Source organism: Heterocephalus glaber, unplaced genomic scaffold (genome assembly GCF_053883595.1).
Source record: "Heterocephalus glaber isolate CG9 unplaced genomic scaffold, H.glaber_assembly_v1.0 deba00001472, whole genome shotgun sequence".
NCBI lineage: Eukaryota > Metazoa > Chordata > Mammalia > Rodentia > Bathyergidae > Heterocephalus > Heterocephalus glaber.
This window is the reverse complement of record NW_028258315.1, coordinates 24231685-24255247: the sequence shown is the minus strand read 5'-3', so window position 1 is coordinate 24255247 and position 23563 is coordinate 24231685. Positions and strand designations below refer to the sequence as shown.

Genomic DNA, 23563 nt, shown 5'->3' with positions numbered 1-23563 from the left:
TATTTTGTTTCCAATAGTATCATGAACCTTCTTTGATAACTTAAGATGTCCAGTGTCTGTTGTGTATTGTTGCTTAAATACTTTGTGACTAGAATTGAAATACACAAGAATAGAGAATTTCTATAACCAGTGGAAAAGGAACTTGTGAGATTAGTAATTATAGTTTCCTTGTGTCCAGGATTCTGAGTCTGGATGGAGGAATGTATTTTTCCTGTCTGCTGCTGTCAACATGTTCGGTCTGATCTTTTACCTCACATTTGGACAAGCAGAGATCCAGGACTGGGCTGCAGAAAGGACTCTCACCCGCCTCTGAGGATACAGAGTCTGAACCTTCATGTATGATAGACCCTTAACATTTTAACTTTTTTTATTGATCGCCAAAGTTTCTTCATATTCTTGACCAGAGTCATAGTAGTTTTCTGTTCTGGGTGTGTGTGAGATTCTCCTGGGGAGGCTTAAAAACATGTGGATCCCTGTACCCCAATCCAGAGACTGTGAATTTGTCAGGGGTGGAGTCCAGGAACCACTGAATGTTAGATTCCCCAGGAGATTCTAACATGCAGCCAGGATTACAACTGGTGGACAAATTTGAATAGGCAATTCTATTGTCCTTGAATTTTCCTCTTGGAAAGTTATTAAATGAATAAAAACCTATATGAAAATAATCACTAATAAAAACCTTCATGGGGGTAGTTATGAACACAGAGATCTGTTGCGAATAGTAGCCATGTCCTAAAAAATTCAGTATAGGGCAGAATTTTAACTCTGTGATCCACAGAATTAACTTTTTTTTACTGTTTTTATACACTGTGAAGCTTGGGTGCTTATTTTTGTAGTTAAATTCTATTAAAATCCATATGTTAAACTTAAATAGACTATTTTTAAATTATTTAAATTAGGATTATTTCCATCAGGCATAACAGAAAATCATCAGGAAAAACTTCAGTGAGTGAGACTGACTAGAATCCAGGGAGAGAGCTAACAGAATCAGGAAAGTTGTGCTGTGAGAAGAATAGGTGTTAGAAGGGGCAGTGTGGATACTTCCAGAAGGGACAGAGATGTAGTCTCGACAATATGATGAAAACTAGAGGGAGATGACAGAGACCTGTCATGGGAAATGATACTTTATATTGGGGAAGAAAACATAATGGTGTAACAGGATGGGAAAAGGCACAGAGAAGTGTCATGTGAGAGAAAAGTTTCTTTTGAGGGTAGATAAAAACCTATTTGTACTTCTGCTATTTTCTTTGTGTTCTCAAGTCTCTCCAGTAGTCACCATCAACCCTAACAGGAACTGATGCTGGCTCCTAACATGTAAAACATATCATCTAGATTGTCTTCATGCACATAGCTGGTTCTGGTTTTGCCACAACTTTTCTAGAGAGGAAGTTTCCCCCATATTTAGAATCCTAGTAGAACCAGCAGGACTAGAACCTTGCACTAATTTAGCTGGTGAAGAGAAACTCTTAATGCAAATCAATAGGTAATTTTGAGCAGATGCTTTAAGGAAAATATGGTCAAGCCCTGAGATTAATATTATGTGAACTTGTTCTGACTTCTGGGTCTTTACAATATAGAGAAAAAGAGAAGACAGAGAGAAAGAGAAGGAAAAGGGTGAAGAAGAGGGAAAGGAGGAAGAAGAGAAGGAGGTAGAATGAGAAGAACAATAAATGGGTCATATAGGCAAATTTTACATAGGAAAAATGGCAGGCAATCCAATAAAAAATGGGCAAATAACTTGAACTGGGCTTTCACAAAAGAAAATTTTAAGTGGCCAGTACATATTAAAAAATTTCAACGTCATTAGTTGTTTCAAAAATGCAAGTCAAAGCCACAATGAGATACCACTACATACTTGACTGAAAAGATAACAAGAAAGAAGATGGAAAGCAGCAAATGTTGGCAAGGTGTGGGCCAAGTGGAATTTTTACGTAGTGTGAATGTGATTAAAATCAAACCTTTGGGAAGCTTCTTGCCAGTGTCTCCTAAAGCTGACTAGGTGATTTCAGTGACAGACGTTTCACTGACAAGTGGATACATACATAAGAGCATGTACAAACAATTCCCATAGGAGCACTACCTATACATGCCCCAAATGGGAAACTTCCCTGGTAAGGGATGAATGGGTAAATAAATCCACTCTATTTCTGCAGCATTGATAATCCACAGACCCTTATACACAGGAGAGTTTATTAAAACAGACAAAACTAATCTATCCTGTTAAAAATCAAAGTAGTGATTTCCCTCCTCCCAGCCTCAGCACAGGAGAGAAAGCAGCAGCAGCACAATCTGTGTTGTCAGCTTTGGGACCAAAGACCAAATTCTCAAACTGCAAAAAGAAAGAGCTCAAAATTCAAGAAACTATGACTCTGGAAGTATCAGTTATCATGGGAGTAAGAACCACAGTGGCTCAACATGTCTAGGTTTTCCGAATGTTTCTTAACAGATAGCATCTATATGTTAGAGATTCTTAGGATACCTTTCCCTCTGTGATGGTTTGAAAGAGAACTGCCATTTATATTTCCTAATGGATTCAGAATAGATACAGTTGAGAACTTGTAGGAAGTTGCAACCCATGCCAGCCTTGGTGGTACACATCTATAATTCTGGTGCTCTGGGAGGCTGAGGCAGGAGGATCACAAGCTTGAGTCCAGCCTGAGCAAATTAGTGACTTAACTGGATGGGCTCTGTCTCAAAATTTAAAATACAGAATAAAATGTAGCTCAGTGCCAAGGCCATAAGTGCAATCCTCGGTACTGCAAATAATGATGATAATGACAATGATGATTGTTGTAGTCAGGGTTTTGGCAAGGGAATACATTTAATATAGGACACATAATTTACCAGATTATTTTATGATATTTACCCAAAAAGTCAAATACAGAGGAGTGCAAGAGATTAACCTCACACTAGAGACCCAAAGAATCCAGCCAAGGGCCTGGATCCCACAACAATGTCCCACACAAGTCCAGCTAAAGTCCTAGAGTCCAAGCCAAAGTCCTTCATAAGTCCTTCCAGTGGCCTAGAGCCCATTGGTCTCATCCTTGTCGGTATTGAGGATCTGCACCTGGAAGGGACAATGGGATATGGTGGAAGCCAGTGCACAAGGTGGGTGAAGGATTTGTGCCACCAGGCTGAGGGATCTACATTGGAGCCAGGCAGTGATGCTCACAGTGAAGATCAGAGCTCCCCTGATGAGAACAGCAGCCATTCCCAGTGACAGTGAGGCCCCAAGCTCCTCTTCCAACAAGAAGAGCTAAGTTTGCCTTAGGAAAACCACCCACAGCAAGCTTCTCCTAGAAAATCAATAGCCCCTAATCTTCCCCTCCAGTTCTCTTTTCATGCTATTGGCAGTAATCCTCAGGTGGGTCTTCCATGCCCAGACCACACTGATTCACTTCAGCTGGGTGTTACAAGTTGACCATTAGTTAATCCACCACAAAGATTTAAGTAAAGAATCTCTGACCCATCTCCCTATCTGTTTCTAACATTAATGGTCATGCAAATTAATTCACTTTTCTCAAATAGCTTATCATTATCTATTTAAGAATGAGGTCATCTGCTGTTTCTTTTTTACTGTTAAATATCATTAATTATACTAACATACTTCTGAGAGTTGAGCAATATTTTTGAGTATTTTTTGATATGCAACAGAATTGGATTTTCTAATAGTTTTGGGGGGCCTTAGGCTGCTGGGTGGCTACATGGAGGTGGCTCTAGATGCATGTATGTATTTTCTGTGTCTTTATCATGCCTAGATATGAGGCTGATCCCAATGTCACAACAAGAAAGAAAAACTTTTCTTATTCCTCTGTGAGCAGACAAAAATTAACTGGAATAGAAGTGTGATATGCCATTGTTATTTGCAGGCTTCGAGGTATTAATTTATAAAACTACATAGGCTTACAGATATGGTGGCATACCATGTAGTGCCAGATACCCTAGAGGCTGAAGCAGGAGAATTTCAAGTTTTAGGCCAGCCTGAGCAAATCAGTGAGACCTTCTCTCAAGATAAAATGTAAAATGGCCTTATTTTATATGGCCTTAGATTCAATCCCTACTACTTCAAAAACACAAAACAATGATTTTTAAAACTGTGTAGGATTAAAGCTATTTTGAAGAGCATTCTTTGATAACTTTCTCAATTTTCTTCATAGTTATTTGCATATTAAGGGGTTCTACACTTTCTTCAATCAGTTTTGACACTTTATGGTATCTTAGAGGAATATCTACTTTATACATAATATAAAATGCATTTCCAAAATAATCAACGCTTTATCTTTTTAGAATATATTAATTTATGTGTATCTGTGGTATTGGCCCCTTTTTTGCCTCTCAAATGATGTGTCTTTTCTCTCTGCTTCCTCAGGTCCCTCAGTAATTTATTTATTTTAAAGATAGCTTATCTTTGTATTGTGCAATTTCTTAACTTTATCTTTTATCAGTCTTGATAAAAGATGAGACTCCTATTTCCCTTTGTTTTGTTTCTTATATGTTCTGTTTTGAATACCTAATTTATTTTCATTTGTTTTCATTTAATATGAAAGAGATTAAAGCATAGGAGAGCATTTCCCCTCAAAGTCCACTTTTGTGGGCAGATTATATTTTGCTGTGCTTTGCCTTCATGTTATTGTTTTCTTTCTCTAGTGAGTACCATGCAGTAGAAAAGCACCTTCTGACTTTCTCTTTATGGGCACCCAGGGAACTGGCACACCAAGTCATGTCCCATCCCTCACCAAGTACAGAGTATGTGGCTTCTCTCCTGTTTCCTGGAAATTTTGCTCTATCCTTTTGTGATTACTGTGTGCATTTTGCAGTTCAAACCTACCATACAAGAATTATGGTATTTGATCTCTCTTGGGCATCCTAAGTGTCATTGTGTAGTTCAAGGGCTCGAAGGGGAGTGCGAAGGTGGGCATAGGGAGAAATATTTAAGGAGGCCCTCCTTCTCAAGCTGGTGCCACTCCCTAGAGTGAGTGCACTTGGCCCATGAGAGTGAGTGTCTCCTTAAGTTTGCTTCTTGGATGCCACTCCATCACATTAGCCTTGCCCTGACCACTGACATATCCTCACCCCCACCCACAGTCACCCCACCCGTTCATCTGGAAATATTTCAAAGAGAGTTCCAAAGATTGTTTCAGAACAGTACTTAAATAATACCCTGAGTCCCAGAATGCTGAGAATTTTTGAGAACACTAAGTTTTCTTAATAATGTATTAAAATATGAACTTAGAATTTTTATTTCACAGTTTTTCTTTGTCAAAAGAGTATTGACTACCTTCTAGTCTCTTCTGATGTTTAATATGATGAGGAAGTTGGTCACCCAACTAATTTTAGTAGAAGTATGTTTAGACAAGTGCTACAAGAGTTTCTCTTTCCCTAGAATTGCCTCCTTTCACCAAGGTGTTCCAAGGGGTTAATTGCCTTTCAATGGCATTGTCTTGAATATCTTGAGCAATTTGCTTTTCAGCTCTTGGTCTTAGAGTTTCCTTAAAATTTTGTTTTAGTTAGTGATTCTCAATTTGTTCTGTTTCCTTTACTAGGAATCCTTCACCTAGTTACTAGTTTTTGTTGTTCACCTTCTGTCTGCTGCTCTCCTCTGTCTTTGGGCCTTTTGCTCTGCCTCTATGTGGACTTGTTACTGGAAAGCGGAGCACAGTCACTTTCCAGTGTCATCTTCCTCAAATTCCACCAGCCTCAGTGCACTTCCTAAGATTGCCTAAAATGTGTCTATGCCCACAGCACCCTTCTTGCCACTTTAAAAAATGAAGACATTTAGTGCAATGCCTGAAGTGTAAACATTTGCTGGTTGTCAACAAAGACATAATTCCAAGTATTGATGTTCAGATAACCTGTCAATGATTAACACCTTTGTCTTGCCTTTTCTTGTCTCTGTGTGTGTTTGGGTTATAGGAGAAGATTGGGAATGTTCTCTCTTCGGAACAACTAAAGTAGGCAGGTTAGAAAATGGTTAGTTCAAATGAAGCTGGAATAATTTCCCAAAGCACCAATTTTGAAGACATGTGTGATAAAATCCTCCAGATAAAAATGTTATGTGATTACTTCTAAATTTGGTATGATTTTTGTACAACAAAGTAGTTATACTTTTATTATTAAAAGCTCTTTCATTGGATCCAAGCTTTTCTCCAACACCACCTGATTTGTTTTCTGTTATATAATTTGGCACTGAATCTGTCACTGCTGCTGACTCAGCAATTCCAGGGTCATTGTCCTGTTGCCTCATGGAGAGGATGTCGTAGCATCTCCCTCCCTCCCTCCTTCCTCACACTGCATTGCCAGTCACCGGTGCCAGTTTTCCTCTGACTCTGCAGCCTTCCCTCCTCCTTAAGTCTGGCTGACTCCCTATTCACTCCACCTTTCTGTGACTTGTTTCTTCCTTGCCATTATTATTCCACTGGCCTAGAAAGACTTGTAAATTGTAATTCTTTGTAGGCATCAAACTCTGGAATTCTTTCCTCTAAAAAACAAGTGGGGTTTAAAAAAGTGGAGTTTACAAAAACAAAACAAACAAAATATATATATATATGGAAAGATATATAATTGAAAATTTTAGCCCACTTGATGATGAATATTGGGCAAGATTTCTTGTTTCCAAAAAATTATTTTAAGTAACAATAAAAATTTAAAAGTATATTTATTTATTTATTTATTCTAAAAGAAGTACCATGCCATCTTTCTTGTTAAAAGGCAAAAAAGTTCATTTGTCTCTGGAAGGATGCACAGGAAACATGTCTCTTATTTTTTCTAAGCAGGAAATGAGGGACTGGAAGGCCTAACTCAGGTTTTATTTTGTTTTTGTTTGATTTTTATGATTTTCTTTTATAGGCTTGAATTTCAAACCATGTAAATGTGTTATATGTTCAAAATAGAAACTTTCGTTTCAAAATATGTAATATTCAGTACTAAAGAATTCTTATCTATGGAGCCAAAAAGTATTAGGCAGACAGTTAAAGATAATTAATTAATTATTTAAAATAATCTTCAATGAAGTATGACCTCTTTCCAGAAAATTACACATAGCAGCAAGCTAAATTTTCATAAAGTGGTAGATCCACTTAATTGGAGCCCACTTCCAGATTAACCAGGTTGGTAACCACTATCATTTAATAAGCCCCTTCACCGACACTTCCATTCCCTCAACACCCCAAGATTACTTCTATTTAAGCCTCTAAAGGCATAAACATTTTTGTTTTAGAGTAATTGTCATTTTTTTCTCATCATTTTTTATGAGTACATGTTTACAGTACATAATGTTTACATTCCTTCTGTGGAGTTGGTACCTGTACATGACACATCTTAATCACTTCTTTTCATCCCCTTCTCCTCTGTTTCCTCTCCCATCCCTCCATCTCTTGCTTCTTTTTCCATTTGAGGGAGATCTTGCTACTTTCTATGATCTGTCTTTTATTTTGCTCTTTCTTTATATTATGGGTTTCTCAGATACAGAAACCATGCAATATTTAAGCTTGTGTGTCTGATTCATTTCATTTAACATTATGATCTCAAAGTGCATTCATTTTCCAACAAATGACTCAAATTTATCCTTCTTTATGACACAATAGTACTCCATTGTACGTAAGTGTCGTATTTTCTTTATCCATTCATCTGTCAATAGACATATAAGCTGCTAACATGGGTATGCATACAACACTGTGGTGTGATGTCTTTAACTCTTTTGGGAAGATCCCTAGAAGGGAAATAACTGGGTCAAATGAAATTTCTAGTTTAAGATTTTTGAGGAATCATCATACTGATTTCTACAGTGATTGTATTAGTTTACATTCACACAACAGCCTCACCAGTATTTGTTATCATTTGATTTCTTGATGATGGTCATTCTCTCTGAAGATGGAATCTATGTGTTGTTTTAATTTGCATTTCTCTAATTAGCCAATGATGGTGAACATTTCTTCTTGCATTTATTGGCCATTTTCACTTTTTCTTTTATGAAAAAGTCCACTTTTTGTAAAATTGTCTACTTTTTGATTCAGTCTTTTATTTTAAGGGATCTAATTATGTTTAGTTCTTTGTGTATTCGAGATATTAGTCCTCTATCTGAGGAAAGCTGGCAAAATTTTTTCCATTCTGTAGGTTTTCTTTTCACTCAGTTGGTTGCTTCTTTTTGTGTGCAGAAGCTTTTTAATTTGATATGATCTCATTTGTTGATTCTTTTTACTATTTCCTGTGTAACTGGGGCTCTGTTCAAAAAGTCCTCATCTATACCTATGACTTCAAGGCTTTATCAATTTTATCTCCCAGCAGATTAAGTGTTTTTGTTTTAACATTTTGTTCTTTGATCCATTTTGATTTTGGTTTAATACATGGTGAGAGATATGGGGTTAGACTCAATCTTCTGCATGGGGATAACCAGTTTTCCCAACACCATTTATTAAAGAGGCTACCTTTCCTCTGCTGTGTATATTTAGCCCCTTTGCCAAAGATCAAACAACTTGGAGTTGTTTCTGCATCAACTATTCCATTCTATTCATCCTCATGACTGTTTTTGTGCCTGTACAATACTGTTTTATCACTGTAACTTTGTCATATAACTTCAATCTGGGATTATAAAGCCTCTCACTTTACTCTTGTTACCCAGGATTGCTTTTGCTAGTCTGTGTCTCTTCTGGTTCCATGTGAATTTTGGGATTATTTTTTCCAGTCTGTGATGAATACTGTTGGCATTTTAAGACTGTTACCTGATATTCTTTAATGGAAAATATTTAATGTCTACTTACTGGAAGTGATCTGTTGCAGTGCTATGGTTCAGTTGGACCACATTGATTAAAATATGCTTGTAGTAAATGAGCATTATACTTTGGTTGTTTTGTTTTCTGTCTCAAAATGTCCAGTCCTGCCTGTGTCCTATGTGAAATGAAGGAGGTTGTTGTACAGGTACAAATTCCCAATGCTAAATGTCATCATATTGTATACCTGAAGTGTTGGCATTTTAATTGAGATTGCCTTAAATCTGTATATCAATTTTGGAAGTATGACCATTTTTTTACTTTTATTAGTACATGTTTGCAGTACATAATGATTGCATTCACTGTATGGAATTGGTACAGGTACATAACACATTTATTGGTGTACAGGTTTGCAAAAAAGTCGTTGATAATCTTCTTGATTTCAGCAATGCCCATTGCAATTTCACTTCTTTCATTTCTAATTGCATTGATTTGGATCTTTCCTTTTTGTGTAAGATGGCCTAAGGTTTTTGTTTTGGGGGGGGGGGTTTCATTCTTTTTAAGAGCCAACTTTTTGATTCATAGACTCTTTGGGGTTTTTGGTTTGTTTGGTTTTTTTTTTTTTGCTCTCAATTTCATTGGTTTCTGCTCTGATCTCTGTAATTTCCTTTCTTTTTTTTTAGTATATGTGCTGCTGAAGCGAGTACTGTAATTTCCTTTCTTGAACTAGCTTAGGGTTTAGAATAAAGATGAAGGTGAGAAGATCATATCAGTGAAAAAATAATCTAGTCCAATGATGTTGAAAGATGGGGCAATTATTCCAAAATATGGTCATAACTTTTTTATCACCATTCATTTTGCCCCCAAATTCTCCTGATGAAGAATATTTCTTAGTAAACAGGACAACCCTTAAAAATAGTCATGGTGTTGGGGCAGGTGCTGGAGAGAGCTTTGATGTGAGTCTGTTCTGATGAGGGAGCAGGATATTTCTCCACATGATGTGAGAAAACAGCTGAGGGCCCCATCAGATCTTTTTCCTGACATTTAATGGATCAGATATCTCATTATTCACAAAAGTATTGTAGGCTCACAGCAAACTTTTACTAGAACACTTGCTTATTGAAAAAGATTTTTCTAAAGATTTATTAGGTAAAAACAGAATTTAGGTCTATAAATTATCTGTTTAAAATAAACCGATCTCTCCCTTTCTTCCTCTCTCAATGACTGAGTCCAAAAATCCAGCAAATTGGGCCAAGTCAGGTAGATGTAGGAGATGTACAGAGAGAGAGGGAAGGAATAAAATCTGAGAGGAGAAGGGGGAAAGAGAAAGAGAAAGGATACAAATCCTGGATCCTAGACTATGAGGTCTCTGGAGTTATACTTGCTCCATTCAGTGTGTCAGGGGCTTACCATACCTGCTTTCTTTCCTAAAAGCTGGTTCAGTGTTGTTTTCTACCTGGAGCCCCACACAGATCTAATATTTGTGAGCCACAGACTCCAACCCCACTCTCAGAACAATATCTAATAAAATGAGTTGGCCCTCAATTCTGATCTAGCCTGACTCTCCCCCTTTTCTTGATGAAATTAACCTTCTCCTTAACTTTGGCGGGTCAGTGAGGGATGCATGAAAAATAAGGGAAAGGTGAAGAGAAACCTTGAGATCCACTAAAAGGATGGCTTTGGCTCTTTATCAAAATAACAAAAAAAAAATTTAAAAATAAGTTTATGGTTAGATAGCCTGGCCAGCCTCACTGAAGCCAAACTTGAAGGCACATTGGCCCCTCCTGACTTTACCACCAGCCACTTCTGCATTAGAATAGAATAGGAATAGAATAAACTGCCTGTCGTATATCCCATCCTGAATCATACTCAGACATGTTGTCAGGTCAGATACTGTCAACACACAGTATCTGTCATGAGTCAGCCTACTTCGAAGAATGTGATGCCAACAATTTAAGAGAATTACGTGCTTTTGCCTTCTTTATGTTTATCAACTTAATGCCCATTATTTTTAGTTCTTTACCTGACATCAAAATTAATGAATCTTTTCTCCTCTTACTATATTTGCTTAAAGAGAAGACCCACCAAAGGCCACACCTGCAGGGACCAGTAGACTAGAAAGCTTTTCTCTGTTGACACAGGCTGAGAATGAACAAATGCCAGTTTGCACTTGCTTTGGTTTAGGATTTAAATGTGCAATTATTGTAACTTCTAGAAAGCAAATGAATGTAAGCAGAGTATTAGTTTAGTGATATTCAGTAGAATCAAACAGAAATCCTCTTCAGAATAGATAATCGCTTAATCCTTGGCTTCTTACAATTTTCTCAAATAAATTCCCTTGTACTGTGTTCTTACCATCTCTAATTACAAAGCATATGTGGAAAGAGCCCACTGGGAGTAAGAACCATGAGAGTACAAATAGCAGCCTTCCCCAAATTTTCAAGTAAGAGAGCATAAGAAGAAAGAATAGAAATGAATGTACTAATAGAAACAAAAGTCAGTAATAAGAGACTTGACAGTTTTGTGTAAGAAGTGAATAGGGGCCAGAGTCACTGAGAAAAGTAAACCTTAATATGTGAGTTAAGTATCAGGTCAAAGTGGTTGAATTCATTAACTAAAAACACTGGCTTAGCTGTCAGAGAAGGGATGGTCATCAGTAATGACATCAGGGATCCATTCTGCCTACTTCTCCAGCCTACCAATGATTTGAACACAAATATTTTCTTCCTGTCCTCAGAGAAGGATTATACATCTTGACTCCATTGATATCAAGATTGTTCACGTAGGTTACCTTGAACAATCCAGTTTGAGCCAACATGACACAAGACATTTTAAGTCAGAAACTATTCCATGTTCTCTCTGTCCCCTCTGACATGAGACTTGTGTTCTAGATGGAAACTGCCTTATTATCCAGCACTCAATGGGAAGATGAAGTAGAAAAGGCACCAGTTGACCACTTGACAGGCAGCATGAAGCAGATTGCAAACCACTGAAATCTGGGAGTCATTTGTTACTGCAACATAACCTAGCCTGCTCTGACTAATATAAAAGCCAGTACCAGGAGTCAAGTGCTACCATCAGAGAAACATGCTCATACACACACACACACACACACACACACACACACACACACACACACATTGGGTACTGTTAACCTCAGGTTAATCAGGAGAAAAAGGAAAAAAAATTTTAGAAGCTAGAAGGATAACACTTGATATACATTAGTGAAATATTTAGTAAAACTTTGTCCTAAACCAACTTGCAAGACACATAATAAACCTCATGAGCATCTTGACTTAGGAGAAGTGGTTGGGATACTGGCTGTTAGTAGTGTGCCTTTATTATTGTTGACTGCATCTAACAAAGTTCTCCAAAAAACAAGGGAATGGAAATTAATTGGCCAGTTTTAAGATATTTATACTTGTAGCTTTTGAAGACAAAATTTCCTCTCAATGAAGAAATGAGTTAAGAAGCAAAAAATTATTAAAACTTGTTTTTACTGCAAGAACCAAAGCCAAAGTAATGAGTTCACCAAGCAACTACTTGACCAAACCCCTGGATTAAGATAGTGTCCAGTGAATACTTTTGTTTCTTCTTTCTTTCATTTTTTTTTTCTTTTTTGTACTGGGGATTGAACCCAGGAACATTCTCCTTTTTTTCATTTTCTAGTACAAGGAATCAAACTCAGGACCTTGCATTTGCCAGGCAGGTGCAGCACCACTGTACTACATCCCCAGCCTGGGGGGCATTCTACTTCTGAGCCATACATTACACTTTTATTGAAAAATGGTATTGCTAAGTTGCCCAGGCTGGGCTTGAAGTTGTGATCCTCCTGCCTCAGCCTCCTGGGTAGCTGGGATTCCAAATATGCTTCACCATGCCCGGCTCAGTAAACACTTTATAAAATAAAATAAAGAATGATTTTCACACAGGAGCTAGGTAGGCTCAAAATACCCAAATTTGGAGAAAGAGTTGGAGAGAAGCAAATCTCCAAACGAACTGGGGAGAGAGGTGGTACAGTTAGCATGTGAAGTTAATTACAATTAAATAAACTAGACATTTAAAAAAGTTCTTGAGGGTTTAATACAAGTCAGCCTGGGTTAAAGAAGACTGTGACTATTCAGAACTTAAAATGTAGCTTTGGGACATTGATCTTTTTGCCAAAAGATAGACTGTGGAAGGTGCTCAGGTCCTAAGAAGTAGCATACTCTACAGTGTCCTCATCACATTTAGCCAAGAATAATAATGAAAATGAGTGAGCTGTGAAACTGTTTTTTTCAGTACTGGGATTCAACCCAGGGCCTTCTCACTGAGCTATATCCCCAGATCATTTTTTTTTTTTAATTTTGAGATAATGTCTTACTAAGTTGCCAAGACTGTGCTCAAACTTGCATTACTCCTGGCTCAGCCTCCCGGAGTGCTGAGATTACAATTGTGTGTCACCTGGCCCAATGTGGAACTGTTCTGAGGGTATAAAACTGCAGCTTAATCAAAGAATATTCCCCACCTCCAGGAAAGAAAAACCTCTGAAACATCTGCCCAGGATGATTTTAGAATTTCCTTGGACAAGGTGTTTCCTATTTTAATAGTTATTTTGTTCATATTCCACAATTAGGCATTGAGTTATGAGGTGGAGTGGAACTACGGCAGCCTTGTCATTTTACTTTATTTAAGTACCAATGTACAGGTTGCCATGAAATTCTGCAATTTTGATGGTGTTACTGGATAGGATTTGAGGGGTTTTCTTTCTTGGAGTTGGAGGAGGGACAATCAATAAGTGTATTCTGTATTGGGGGAAAAGCATGATCTAAACATCTGTGATCAGAAGTTGGGACTGTCGTGAATTTTGTAAACAAAAAGTATTTCTGCCATTCTGTATTAGTCTTTGTCCTGTTGCTAAGACAAAATATCCAACACCTACAATTTAAAGGGGAGGCTTATTTGTCTTACAGTTTCAGAGGGTTCAATCCATGATTGGCAGAATCCAAGACAGGAATGGAATGGTGGAAGGGGATGGGGGAGAAAAGCCGTTCAACTCAGGTCAGGCAGGACACATAGAGAGAAGGGAGAAGCTGAGAATAAGAATATATCCTTGCAAGTGACACTCCTAGTGATCTACCTCTTCCAACCAAGCTCCACCTCCTAACAGTGCATTCCCCTGTGAACTCTTCATTGGATAAATCCACTGATGAGTATAGTGTCCCCTTATCCAATTACCTTCCAAAAGCTCCATCTTTTAACACATGCGGCTCTTTCAGGACAATTTATATTGAAATCATAGCACCTTCTCTTTCTGATGGTGATATTTTTCTACCTACCGGGCATCAGGCCTCTCTATAAGAGTTGCCTTGGCCAATGCAATGTGAGGGGAAGTCACATCCCCTAGTTCATGGCTTGCCAAACTCTTTTATTTTCTCTTCATAAGGCATCCCCCATGTTCCACACAGAGTCCACCCCATCAACCTTGGTTTCAAAGAGAGGATGACACAGAGCATGGTTGGCGCCAACCTCAGTGGATATCAATCAGTGTGATCAAGACATAGACCTGAGGTTTTCAGTTCATGTGCACCTCCTGGCTAATAACAGCTATCCCTGGCCTTCTGTCTTTTCTCCTTGTTCTTTTGGTGCCCAGTCTCTGGACACATATCTGGATCTCACATCCACTCTCAAGGCAGGAAAGTGCTGCTGTGTCCTTGACTAGAAGTGTGAATCAACACCTTGTTAGTGCAAAAGGAGGCTTGAAAATGGACATTTGCCTTTTAGAGGATTTTTAAAAAGTGAATACAAGTAAATGAAGAAGGAAGAACTTTAAAATGGAGCTTGACTAACCAGCAAATGGTGTGAAACATGTCATGTTACTCTTGCAGGCTAATCTGCAACTTGGCTGGGTACAGTGTGTCATCCCTATTGAAACACACTTCACACTCCACTGTCCTCACAGCCTCTGGAATTTCTCCATGAAGCAATGGGGGCAGAATTATTTTAATTTTGGGGATGGTGTCACCACATGTCTAGTACCAATTTTTGAAATAGCAGAGTAAGGCAACTATCTGTTGTAGACAAATAAACTACATAGCCCTAATGGTCTAAGAGAGCAGATGCTTGTTTCTTCCTGTAACCCTGTTCACTGCAGGCTGTTCAGTGTAGATACCCACAGCACCAAAAGGTGGTAGGAAATAACAGTGCAAAGGGCAGGAAGAGAAAAGTGGGCTCCTTGACACACAAAACTTCCTTTTCACAATAGATAAATACTTAGAGTAATACCTTCGGTTATCTAACAGTTTTGTCCCTCTGTCTCCTCCTCTTCGTATGGGATGTTGGGAGAGATAATCAGTGAGTTAATGTACATGAGCACTTTTAACAGGACCTTCACCATATTCAATGATATATTAATGATTTCTTTCCTTGCTATCAGATACACAGCAGTAACCATCACTGCATACATTTTAGCACACAACTGTGCAAGTCTAACGACACCTAAAAATTTTAAAAATTGAATTTCTGGTTTAAATATGTTTTCTAAATGTTAATCAGCAATTCCAAATCACCCTCCAGAGAGGATTGTAACAATTTACTCAAAATGTTCATAGAGTTCAATTGAAAGCAAAGATGATTCCAGGACTGATTCCAGTTGTCCTACTGTGGCCAAAAATGTATTCAAACTAAGATACAGAAAAATGATAACTGAAACAGAAAAAATTAAATCCAACAATTATACAACATGTGCCTAGCCTCAATTATTACAGATATTAATTTAGGCTTTCACACTTCAGCGGCCTTCATTAAATCATGTAGTGAACTGAAGCCACTTGTGTTTACACAGTAGGGTTTTCAGAGCACAAACATCCAACATATATATTAACCCTCATTAGAAAAAAATGAGAAACAAAATATACTACAATTTCAAATACTCAGGTAGAAAGGTGTTATGGCTTATATCTAGATGTTCTCTCCAAAAGCCTATGCACTCGTAGGTGGGGCTTCTTGGAGGTGGCTCCATCTAGTGTGTGTGAATATGTTGGGGGGTTTTTTGTTGTTGTTTTTTTGTGTTTTTTTTGGTACCGGGGATTGAACTCAGGTCCTTGAGCTTGCGCAGCAGGCAGCGAAACCACTGAGCTAAATCCCTGGCCCCTAATGTGTGTGAATATGCATTAAGGCTGTGTGATATCTGGATTAGTTCCTTAGGTGGATTAGCATAGTTCTGGATGTGACTGAATAGATTTACGGAAGAGTGAAGGCCCATCATGGGTGTGAGTGACATGGTTTGTAGCCTGGATGAAATTAAAAAGGACAGAAAGAAGGCCTACTGCTGCAGCTTCCTGCCTACCCTACTATGGATTGTTTCTCCTCTGCCATGCCCCTCTGCCATGCCCCTCTGCCATGCTGCTCTGCCTTGGAGCCAGCTGACTATGGACTCAAACCTCTACAAACTGTGAGTTTAAATAAACTTCTCCTCTTTTAACTTGTGGGTGTCAGGATTTAGTCCCAATAATGAGAAAAGTAACTAAGATGAAAAGGGAAATTTTACTAAGCATAAAGGCATGTCCCTCAGAAGTATGAATACATTAAGGGTAACTGTTAATAGAAAGTGCTGATGCCTCTGAAAACAACCTTTGTCTATGTTATTGAATCCCCTCAAAAGAAGTCCACTTGGATGCTGTAGGCACACTTAGGATGACCCTGTTGTCCTTTGACTCAGCATGCCTGGTCAATTTTTAGGGTAGGAAATAGTGCAGCACCTGTTACAAGGAACCAATGTCTGTTACAATGAACCAACCTTCTCCTACTATGTGCTTTCAGATATCTTTGACAAAATAGTGCTCAATATATGTAGACTTGGATGACATGCCTACGCAGAGCACTCCTGATCGAGGACCTTGTTAAAAGAGATAGAGTAGCTCTCTCTAGGGCACCTCTTCTACTAATCTTGAGTTCTGGTGAAATTTTGCTTAAGAGTCCTTTTTAGAGACAGTAATTTTTCTTTCTTAGAGTCATGAAGATAGCAAAATATAGGAAAACTATGCATGATATATCAAGCCACCCACTACTTGGAGATAAAAAAAACAGTAATTTGTACCAAGTGGGACCTTTTTAGTGGCCAAATCAAATGTGACCTAGAGACTACCCAATCTTTGGTTGGATAAAATGTAAAGAAACAATACTTTTAAATAAAGCTGCTAAAGTCTGCTCTGAGTGGTTATTTGTACCTGGCATGAACCACTCAGGAAAAGGCAAATAAAAGCCCCAGTTCCTGAATGTGGCCTGTATCAAGAGCACTTTGACCATTCTGCCTCTAGCACTTACATTTTGTAGATTTCAACTTCAACTACTTGAGAGCCTGAGCTCCTTAACCTAAGCCTATGAGGAATGACTCTGGTGCGGTTGGGAAAATGTGTCCACCCAAGCACAACTGTTGTTGGGGCTGCATTGCTGGGTCACCCTTGACTGAAGCAGGAATTACTCCATCTGGGAAAAAAGAATGACTCTGAAAAACACGAGGCTGAGGTGCCAGTGTGCACAGGATTGATGGAAACTCTCAGACAAATGGAAAAAAAAAATTTTAATTTAGGAGTTGGGACCAACATATTTGGAAACAGATTAAACCCACGCACCTTAAAAGGTTGATCCCATTGTGAAGATGTTATTTAAACCCCAAAGAAAAGATTCAAACATCACATGAAATGACATTTAAAGCTACTAATCAAAAGTCAAGGGGGCCGGGGAGTTAGCTGAGTTGTGCCACCACCTGCCTCACAAGCACAAAGTCTGGAATTCAATCCCTGGTACCCAAAAAAAAAAAAAAAAGGCAAGGAATAGAGGGTATGAGGGTATCCCTTCATAAGAGGTACATAGGAGCTCATGCCCACAGTACTACACACCCTTGAAACTGAAAAACTTCAAAGATGTTTTTATTCATAAGGAAACATGTCAAAGCTGAGTGAAAATGTAAAAAATTTCCCCTGCTAGCTCTAGAAATGTCTCCGGTGTATGATGCTCAAGTCTTATTACAAGAAACTCACTGGTATCTTTGGTAATAGTTTAGGTACGTGACAATGGGAATACTGAACATTTTGCTATTCAGATGAAGTCCTAATTAACATCTCAGTCTTGCTGGATGGAACATAAAGGAAAGAAGTGCATAAAAAGTGTCAGCCAGCTCTACTGTGCTGGAATGAGGCCACTGCAGGAACCCAGCCTACTAGTATGAAAGTCATTGCAAGCTTCAGCTCATATACATAGATAAATATAGGTAGTATATACCTACTACATACACAAGGGTAATTGAAAAATACAGTGAATATTTACTTTTTTAATTTATGGGAAAGGGACCAAGAGATGGAACGGGGGGAGAGGAGAGGAAAAGAGAATTAAAATATGTTATGTACTCATACCAACCCCTCACGAGGTGTGCAATCATTGTGCCAGGCAGATGCGTACTAATACACATTTTTTAATTTAAAAATAAAAATTATTACAGTAAAAGATACGGTGATACTAATCCCCATAGTTTCAAACACACTTATCTCACCGTTCTTGTCACTTTTATAACCAGTTCTTCAAGTCCTCTTTCATGAGTCTTTTTAGGAGGTGTGACAAAAAATACAGAAAGTGCTACTGTCAGCACCATCCAATAGAAAGGTGGACTGTAAAATCACGTGGCAGAGTCCTCATCCACCCTGTTCACTCGATCTGGAGCCATGCGACTTCTGGCTCTTCCTCAAAGTCAAAACAGCCACTAAAGGTAAACGTTTTGAATCCATTCAGGACATCCAGGCAGCCAGGACAGATCAACTAAAGGCACTCATGAAAGAGGAATTTCCAGAACTGCTTCAGAAAGTGGCAAGAAAAACGCTGTGTGTTCCAAGAGAGAGGGAGGACTTTAAAGAGGATTCATGGCAATGTGTCTTTTTACTGTATTTTTTAAAAATTTAAACACGCTATATTTTTCTTTCACACCTCGTCCATGTACACAAACACTTAATTCCTATTCCACTTCTCATTTCCATTTTCTTGCCAGTGCTCCTCCCCCGCGGGGCTGCAGTTCCCCAGCTCGGCCAGGACAGCTACGCGGGGCGCGTGGGCGCCGGCGCCCGGTGTACCTGGCAGCCGCGCTAGAGTACCTGACGGCCGAGATCCTGGAGCTGGCGGGCAACGCGGCGAACGAGAAGAAGACGCGCATCATCCCACGCCACCTGCAGCTGGCCATCTGCAACGACGGAGGAGCTCAACAGGCTGCTGCGCAAGGTGACGATCGCGCAGGGCGGCGTGCTGCCCAACATCCAGGCCGTGCTGCTCCCCAAGAAGATCGAGAGCCACCACAAGGCCAAGGGCAAGTAACAACTCAAATAAGGGATCCTAGCAGGTAACCTGATTTGGGGTAAAAAATAAAAAAGAGTAAAACCAAAAGAGCCTACACACACACACACACACACACACACACACACACACACACACACACCCCTCTCATACAGGAGATAGATCCCAGGGGAGCTCTGCTATTGAGCTACAACCCAGCTCTTTTTATTTGTACTTTGAATCAGGGTTTCACTCTATTTCCCAGGCTGTCTGGGAATTTCCAATCCTCCAGCCTCGGCCTCCTGAGTGGCGGGACTATTATATATTATAGGTGTACAACTTGGCATGGACAACACAGACTGAAGCACCAGCCACAATTTTAGAGAAAGCTATAGACAGATACTGTACCACAGTATTTCAGTGAAGTCTAACATTTCTTTCATGAGTTAGCTTGACAGTCTCCTGTTCACCTTGTCTATTTTTAGCAATATTATGTATCTGATTTCCTTAAAGCTTAGTTTAGTATTGGGTTTTCACACAACTTGTAGTTTTGTGCAAGATTATTTTGAATGCTATCCAGCAATTTTGCTCATATGCACTGTTGCATTTGTAGTCAGATTACAGTGAATTTGTCACTGGTCTTTAAGGATTTGTATTCGGCACATTGAGATTGTGTTTTGTACTTTAATGTAAGAAAGTATGTATGTGCCACTTAGTTTAAGATTCACTCTATGGGCTCAGTTTCCCCAGAAACCACTCACTCTAGGATGGTCAGCAAGGATTATACAAGGAAAGGTCACTGATGAGGCTCCTACAAGTTGGCCACATGTCAGCCAAGGCCAATCTCTGCTGAGTCAATATCTGAATCCAGCAAGGGCTATAACTTTGAATATTATGGAAAGTACCCCAGCTTCACTTCTGAATGAACCCATGTCCAAACCACTGGTTTAGATTGATTTCCTCTTGTCTGCAACCAACTCTAATGATAACAGAATGTTGCTTTTGGGATATTGTTGCATCTCCCACAGGAGAACATTTGGTGCAATGTGATGGCTTGGCCTTTCAAAAAGGACAAATTAGGAAATGATTACCCAATCACGTAACCACTGCCGTTACCCTATGAGATTAATGGGCAGACAAACCTATTTCTCATTTCAAGACCCCAGTGATGCTTCCATAACTACACATGTGGCAGATGTCAATCTAAAACCTGCCTTAGTATACCTAACAATAGAGTGTCCTAAGCTTCCTTGGCAGCTCCCATTATCTCACAGTGGAGACCTGAAGTCAGTTCCCAGACTGGATGATGGAGCAGGTTTGACCAGAGTCCAGAGGGAAGTACCCACACAAAACCTGTGACTCTGGAGTCCAAAGGAGAAATGGGTTTGTCTGTCCATTAATCCCATAGGGTAATAGAAGTGATCGTGTAATTGGGTAATCATTTTCCAGTTTGTCCTTTTTGAAAGACCAAGCAAAAGTATTAAATCTACAAAACAGAGGAATGATTAAAGAAATAAAATAATATAAACAGAGTGCACAGTAGAGAGAATTAAAACCTTTTTGGTAGTATTACCTACAGTAAGAAATAAACATTTTACAGTGTGTTGCATACTAATTTATATGTCTATTATATGTATGTTTTTCAAAATCAAAAGTGTCACAAAATAATCCTTATGCTTACCAAGTGGGATGGGCTCTGACCCATTCCATTCTATTTTAGCTTAGTCATACTGTTTCTTTTTAAGACAAACTCTCTTTGAGGTACCACCTTTGCTTTACAAGACAGTGGTAACCTATAGTTTGAAAAACAGTGGGATGTTGGTAACAGCCAATCAGAGTAGTTACACTGCAACCCAAGACCACAGTGACTGGTTCAAAAAGTATTTTGAGCTCAGCCAGTATGAACCTTTCCTGCAATTTTCAGATTTGCAGCTTGAATTTAGTGACCTTTTTTTCATCTTTTGTGAAGAGTAAGACTCCAGAACTGACTAGCAGACATGTCTATGGCATCCTGAAGGACCCTTGTTAGCAAGACAGACTCCATATTGCTGCTTGACCCACCTGCCTGCCCTTTAGATGAACTCAGAAGGAGGAAGCTTAGAAACCTCCTCCACTTAGAGAGTCTCTTAGAAACAACAATTAATCAACTATTTTTTTACAAATGTTCTAACAGCAGAACGTCTCGCTTCTGTACCAGTTGCTACACTCCCCTAACCGCCAACGTCTCGCTTCTGTACAGCCGCTTGCCAAGTTCCCTCTTGCGACCCCTATAAAAGGACCTCAGACTCTGAGCCGGGCACCTCTCTAAGCTTGGTGCTTGGAGGGTGCTGTCTGGCCAGACTAATAAAGGTCTGTTTTACTTTCACAACTTGTCCAGTGTGTTCCCTCCCGGGTGATCTTCACTGTAGTCAGCTCCTTGGAGCATTTGGTGAGGCCCACGGTCTTACAATCCTGAAGACTGAAAGAAGAGATGGAAAGAATGAGAAGACAGGTGAAATGAGAATTTGAAGAATTTTTATTTGTTTTGAGAGGAGAGATTTAACTCCAGTCTCTGTGGTCTCCAGAACTGTGCTTGCTGGTATTTTCTGCAACCTACCCAGTCTCCATCTTTCCTTTTATCCTTTCTTTTGCTTCCAAAGCCATTTCAGGTAGATGGCTGTCACTGGTAAACACAGATCTGGCAATTGAGCACACTTAAATCTTAACCTTGCAGTGCGGAGGCCAATATACAGTGTTAGGTCCCAATCCTCTTTTGTAGCAACACCAGCAGGCAACCATCTGGTTTCTCCTCTTGATCTAACACCATGAGAAAAATAAGAATCAGTGTGGAAAAGGGCAGTATCAAGGGGAATTAAATCAAATCAAAAGCTTTAGTATAAATACTGAGACCTGAAAGAAGCCAAGTAAAGCCTGACCAAACTTCTCATCTCCAAAAATGTAGCAGAAGGCAAACAAAGAAAGGGGAAGAAAAAAAGTGGATGAAAGAAATTATCCTTTGCATTTTTCTCTGAGTTAAGATTTGAAATATACAGTAGCTACACTTTGTTTGACATGGTCACTGGAAAGAAATAAAAATGTTCCAAATAGGAACAATGATCCCTCCAGGTTAAAAGTACTAGCATCTCACACACCCAGTACATTCAAAGTCCATCCTTCTCTCCCAAGACAGGCCTTGGGAATCAGGAGACTCTCTAATCCACCCTGAAATAGGAGTTCACCTTTAAGCTATGGAAACATGCGCTTCTATTTGACAGTTTACCTCCATCAACAAAAATCAACAGACAAGTACAACACAACAGCCTCAAAGACAGAGCCCCAAATTTAAAAGGAAAATTTCTCCTGGAAATACAAATATTAACATAGATACTTCTTCAGTAAATGAATAAGATCAAAATACTTGCTGATGTACTTAACAAAAAAATCAGATGTGAAAAATAAAGTTTTCCTAGAAATGACAAATATTATAGTATTAAGAAAGAAGAAAGGAAGGAAAGAAGGCTGGCTATCTAAAGAGATTAAAAGAAAATTGACACAGTTCAAACTTAAGGTAGTGCCAAAATACAAAGAGAAGGAAAATTTAAGGGAAATTGTAGTTGGAAGTTGGTATCAATGTTTGACCAATAGATATCATAGTATAGAGGTAGAAAGTTGGGCACAGAAGCCAGACTTCCTGGGTAGTTGAATGCCTGGTCCTATAGCTTACTACTATTTTACTTAACTGCTCTGTAAAATGGATATAATAATAATACCTACTATTGGTGTTTGTAACAAGAAGTAGAAATGTTACAAGGAAAATGCTCATATGAATGAGTGCATACCACATGTTTACTATTAAATGAGCCCCATCAAAAGACATTCCTGTAAAGGGAGTTTGGGGAAATATAGAAGAATAATTAGAAAGGAGGAGAGAGACACAATATTTATCTGAAGATATATTTAGCTGGCTGGTAAGCTGATAAAGAAAATCATGTAGGATTTGCCCTAGAGCTATGGATTAGCTTGGCAACATTTATAAATTTTAAAGTTTTTAATGTTTCTGTTCATGAAAATGTTATATCTCTTTATTTAGTTCTACTTTAATATCTTTTAATAAAGTTTTACAATTTTCTACATAACAATCTCCCATATTTTTGTTAGATTTATTCCTAGGTCTTGCATCCTTCTGTTGCCATTATATTCTTGTATTGTTATAGTGTGTTGTATCTCTTTTTACATATCTTTTTGTGTTTGGGGCTGGTAATTAAAAATGCAGTAAGCCAATGAATTGTACTTTTGGATCTGTTAAACTTGCTGAATTCAGTTACTAATTATAATTATGTATCAATTGTTTTACTTTTCTATATGAGCAATCATATCATCTATCGATATTGTGATTCTGCTTCTTCTTTTTCAATCATTTCACATAACTTATATGATTGTGCCAGTTAAACCTTCCAGTATAACGGTGAAGGGCTCTAGCCAGCACCTCCCATGTGTACCTGATTTGAACAGGAAAGTTTACCTTTGAGTGGAATGTTTGTGCTACATTTTATAGATGGTCTGTATACAGTGAAGGAAACTTT

General features: G+C 38.7%; 1 protein-coding gene, 1 long non-coding RNA gene and 1 pseudogene across 16 annotated transcripts in view; 2 read left to right on the top strand and 1 right to left on the bottom strand.

Annotated features, from left to right (window-relative positions):
- Slc17a2 (solute carrier family 17 member 2) overlaps positions 1-18859 on the top strand; it is a 33358-nt gene extending 14499 nt beyond the window's left edge. For 6 of the 8 annotated variants that reach the window (XM_021260519.2, XM_021260517.2, XM_021260522.2 and 3 more), the window contains one exon: positions 179-15873. In XM_021260519.2, coding sequence (XP_021116178.1) covers positions 179-313 — 135 coding nt within the window. In that variant the 3' untranslated portion in view covers positions 314-15873. The other 2 variants (XM_087181840.1, XM_021260520.2) reach the window with 2 other exon arrangements.
- The window catches only part of LOC110349755 (uncharacterized), a 72130-nt gene that overhangs the window by 26929 nt on the left and 21638 nt on the right, over positions 1-23563 (bottom strand). For 6 of the 7 annotated variants that reach the window (XR_015439372.1, XR_015439375.1, XR_015439371.1 and 3 more), the window contains exons 2-3: positions 21598-21797; positions 18827-21459 (exon numbers count right to left, since the gene is read on the bottom strand). This is a non-coding gene — a long non-coding RNA (uncharacterized LOC110349755). The remainder of the gene's footprint in view (positions 1-18826; positions 21460-21597; positions 21798-23563) is intronic. The other variant, XR_015439376.1, reaches the window with a different exon arrangement.
- Positions 15950-19043, top strand: LOC147826238 (uncharacterized; annotated as a pseudogene). The gene is made up of 2 exons (XR_015439368.1): positions 15950-16137; positions 18724-19043. The product of XR_015439368.1 is annotated as an uncharacterized LOC147826238 (transcript).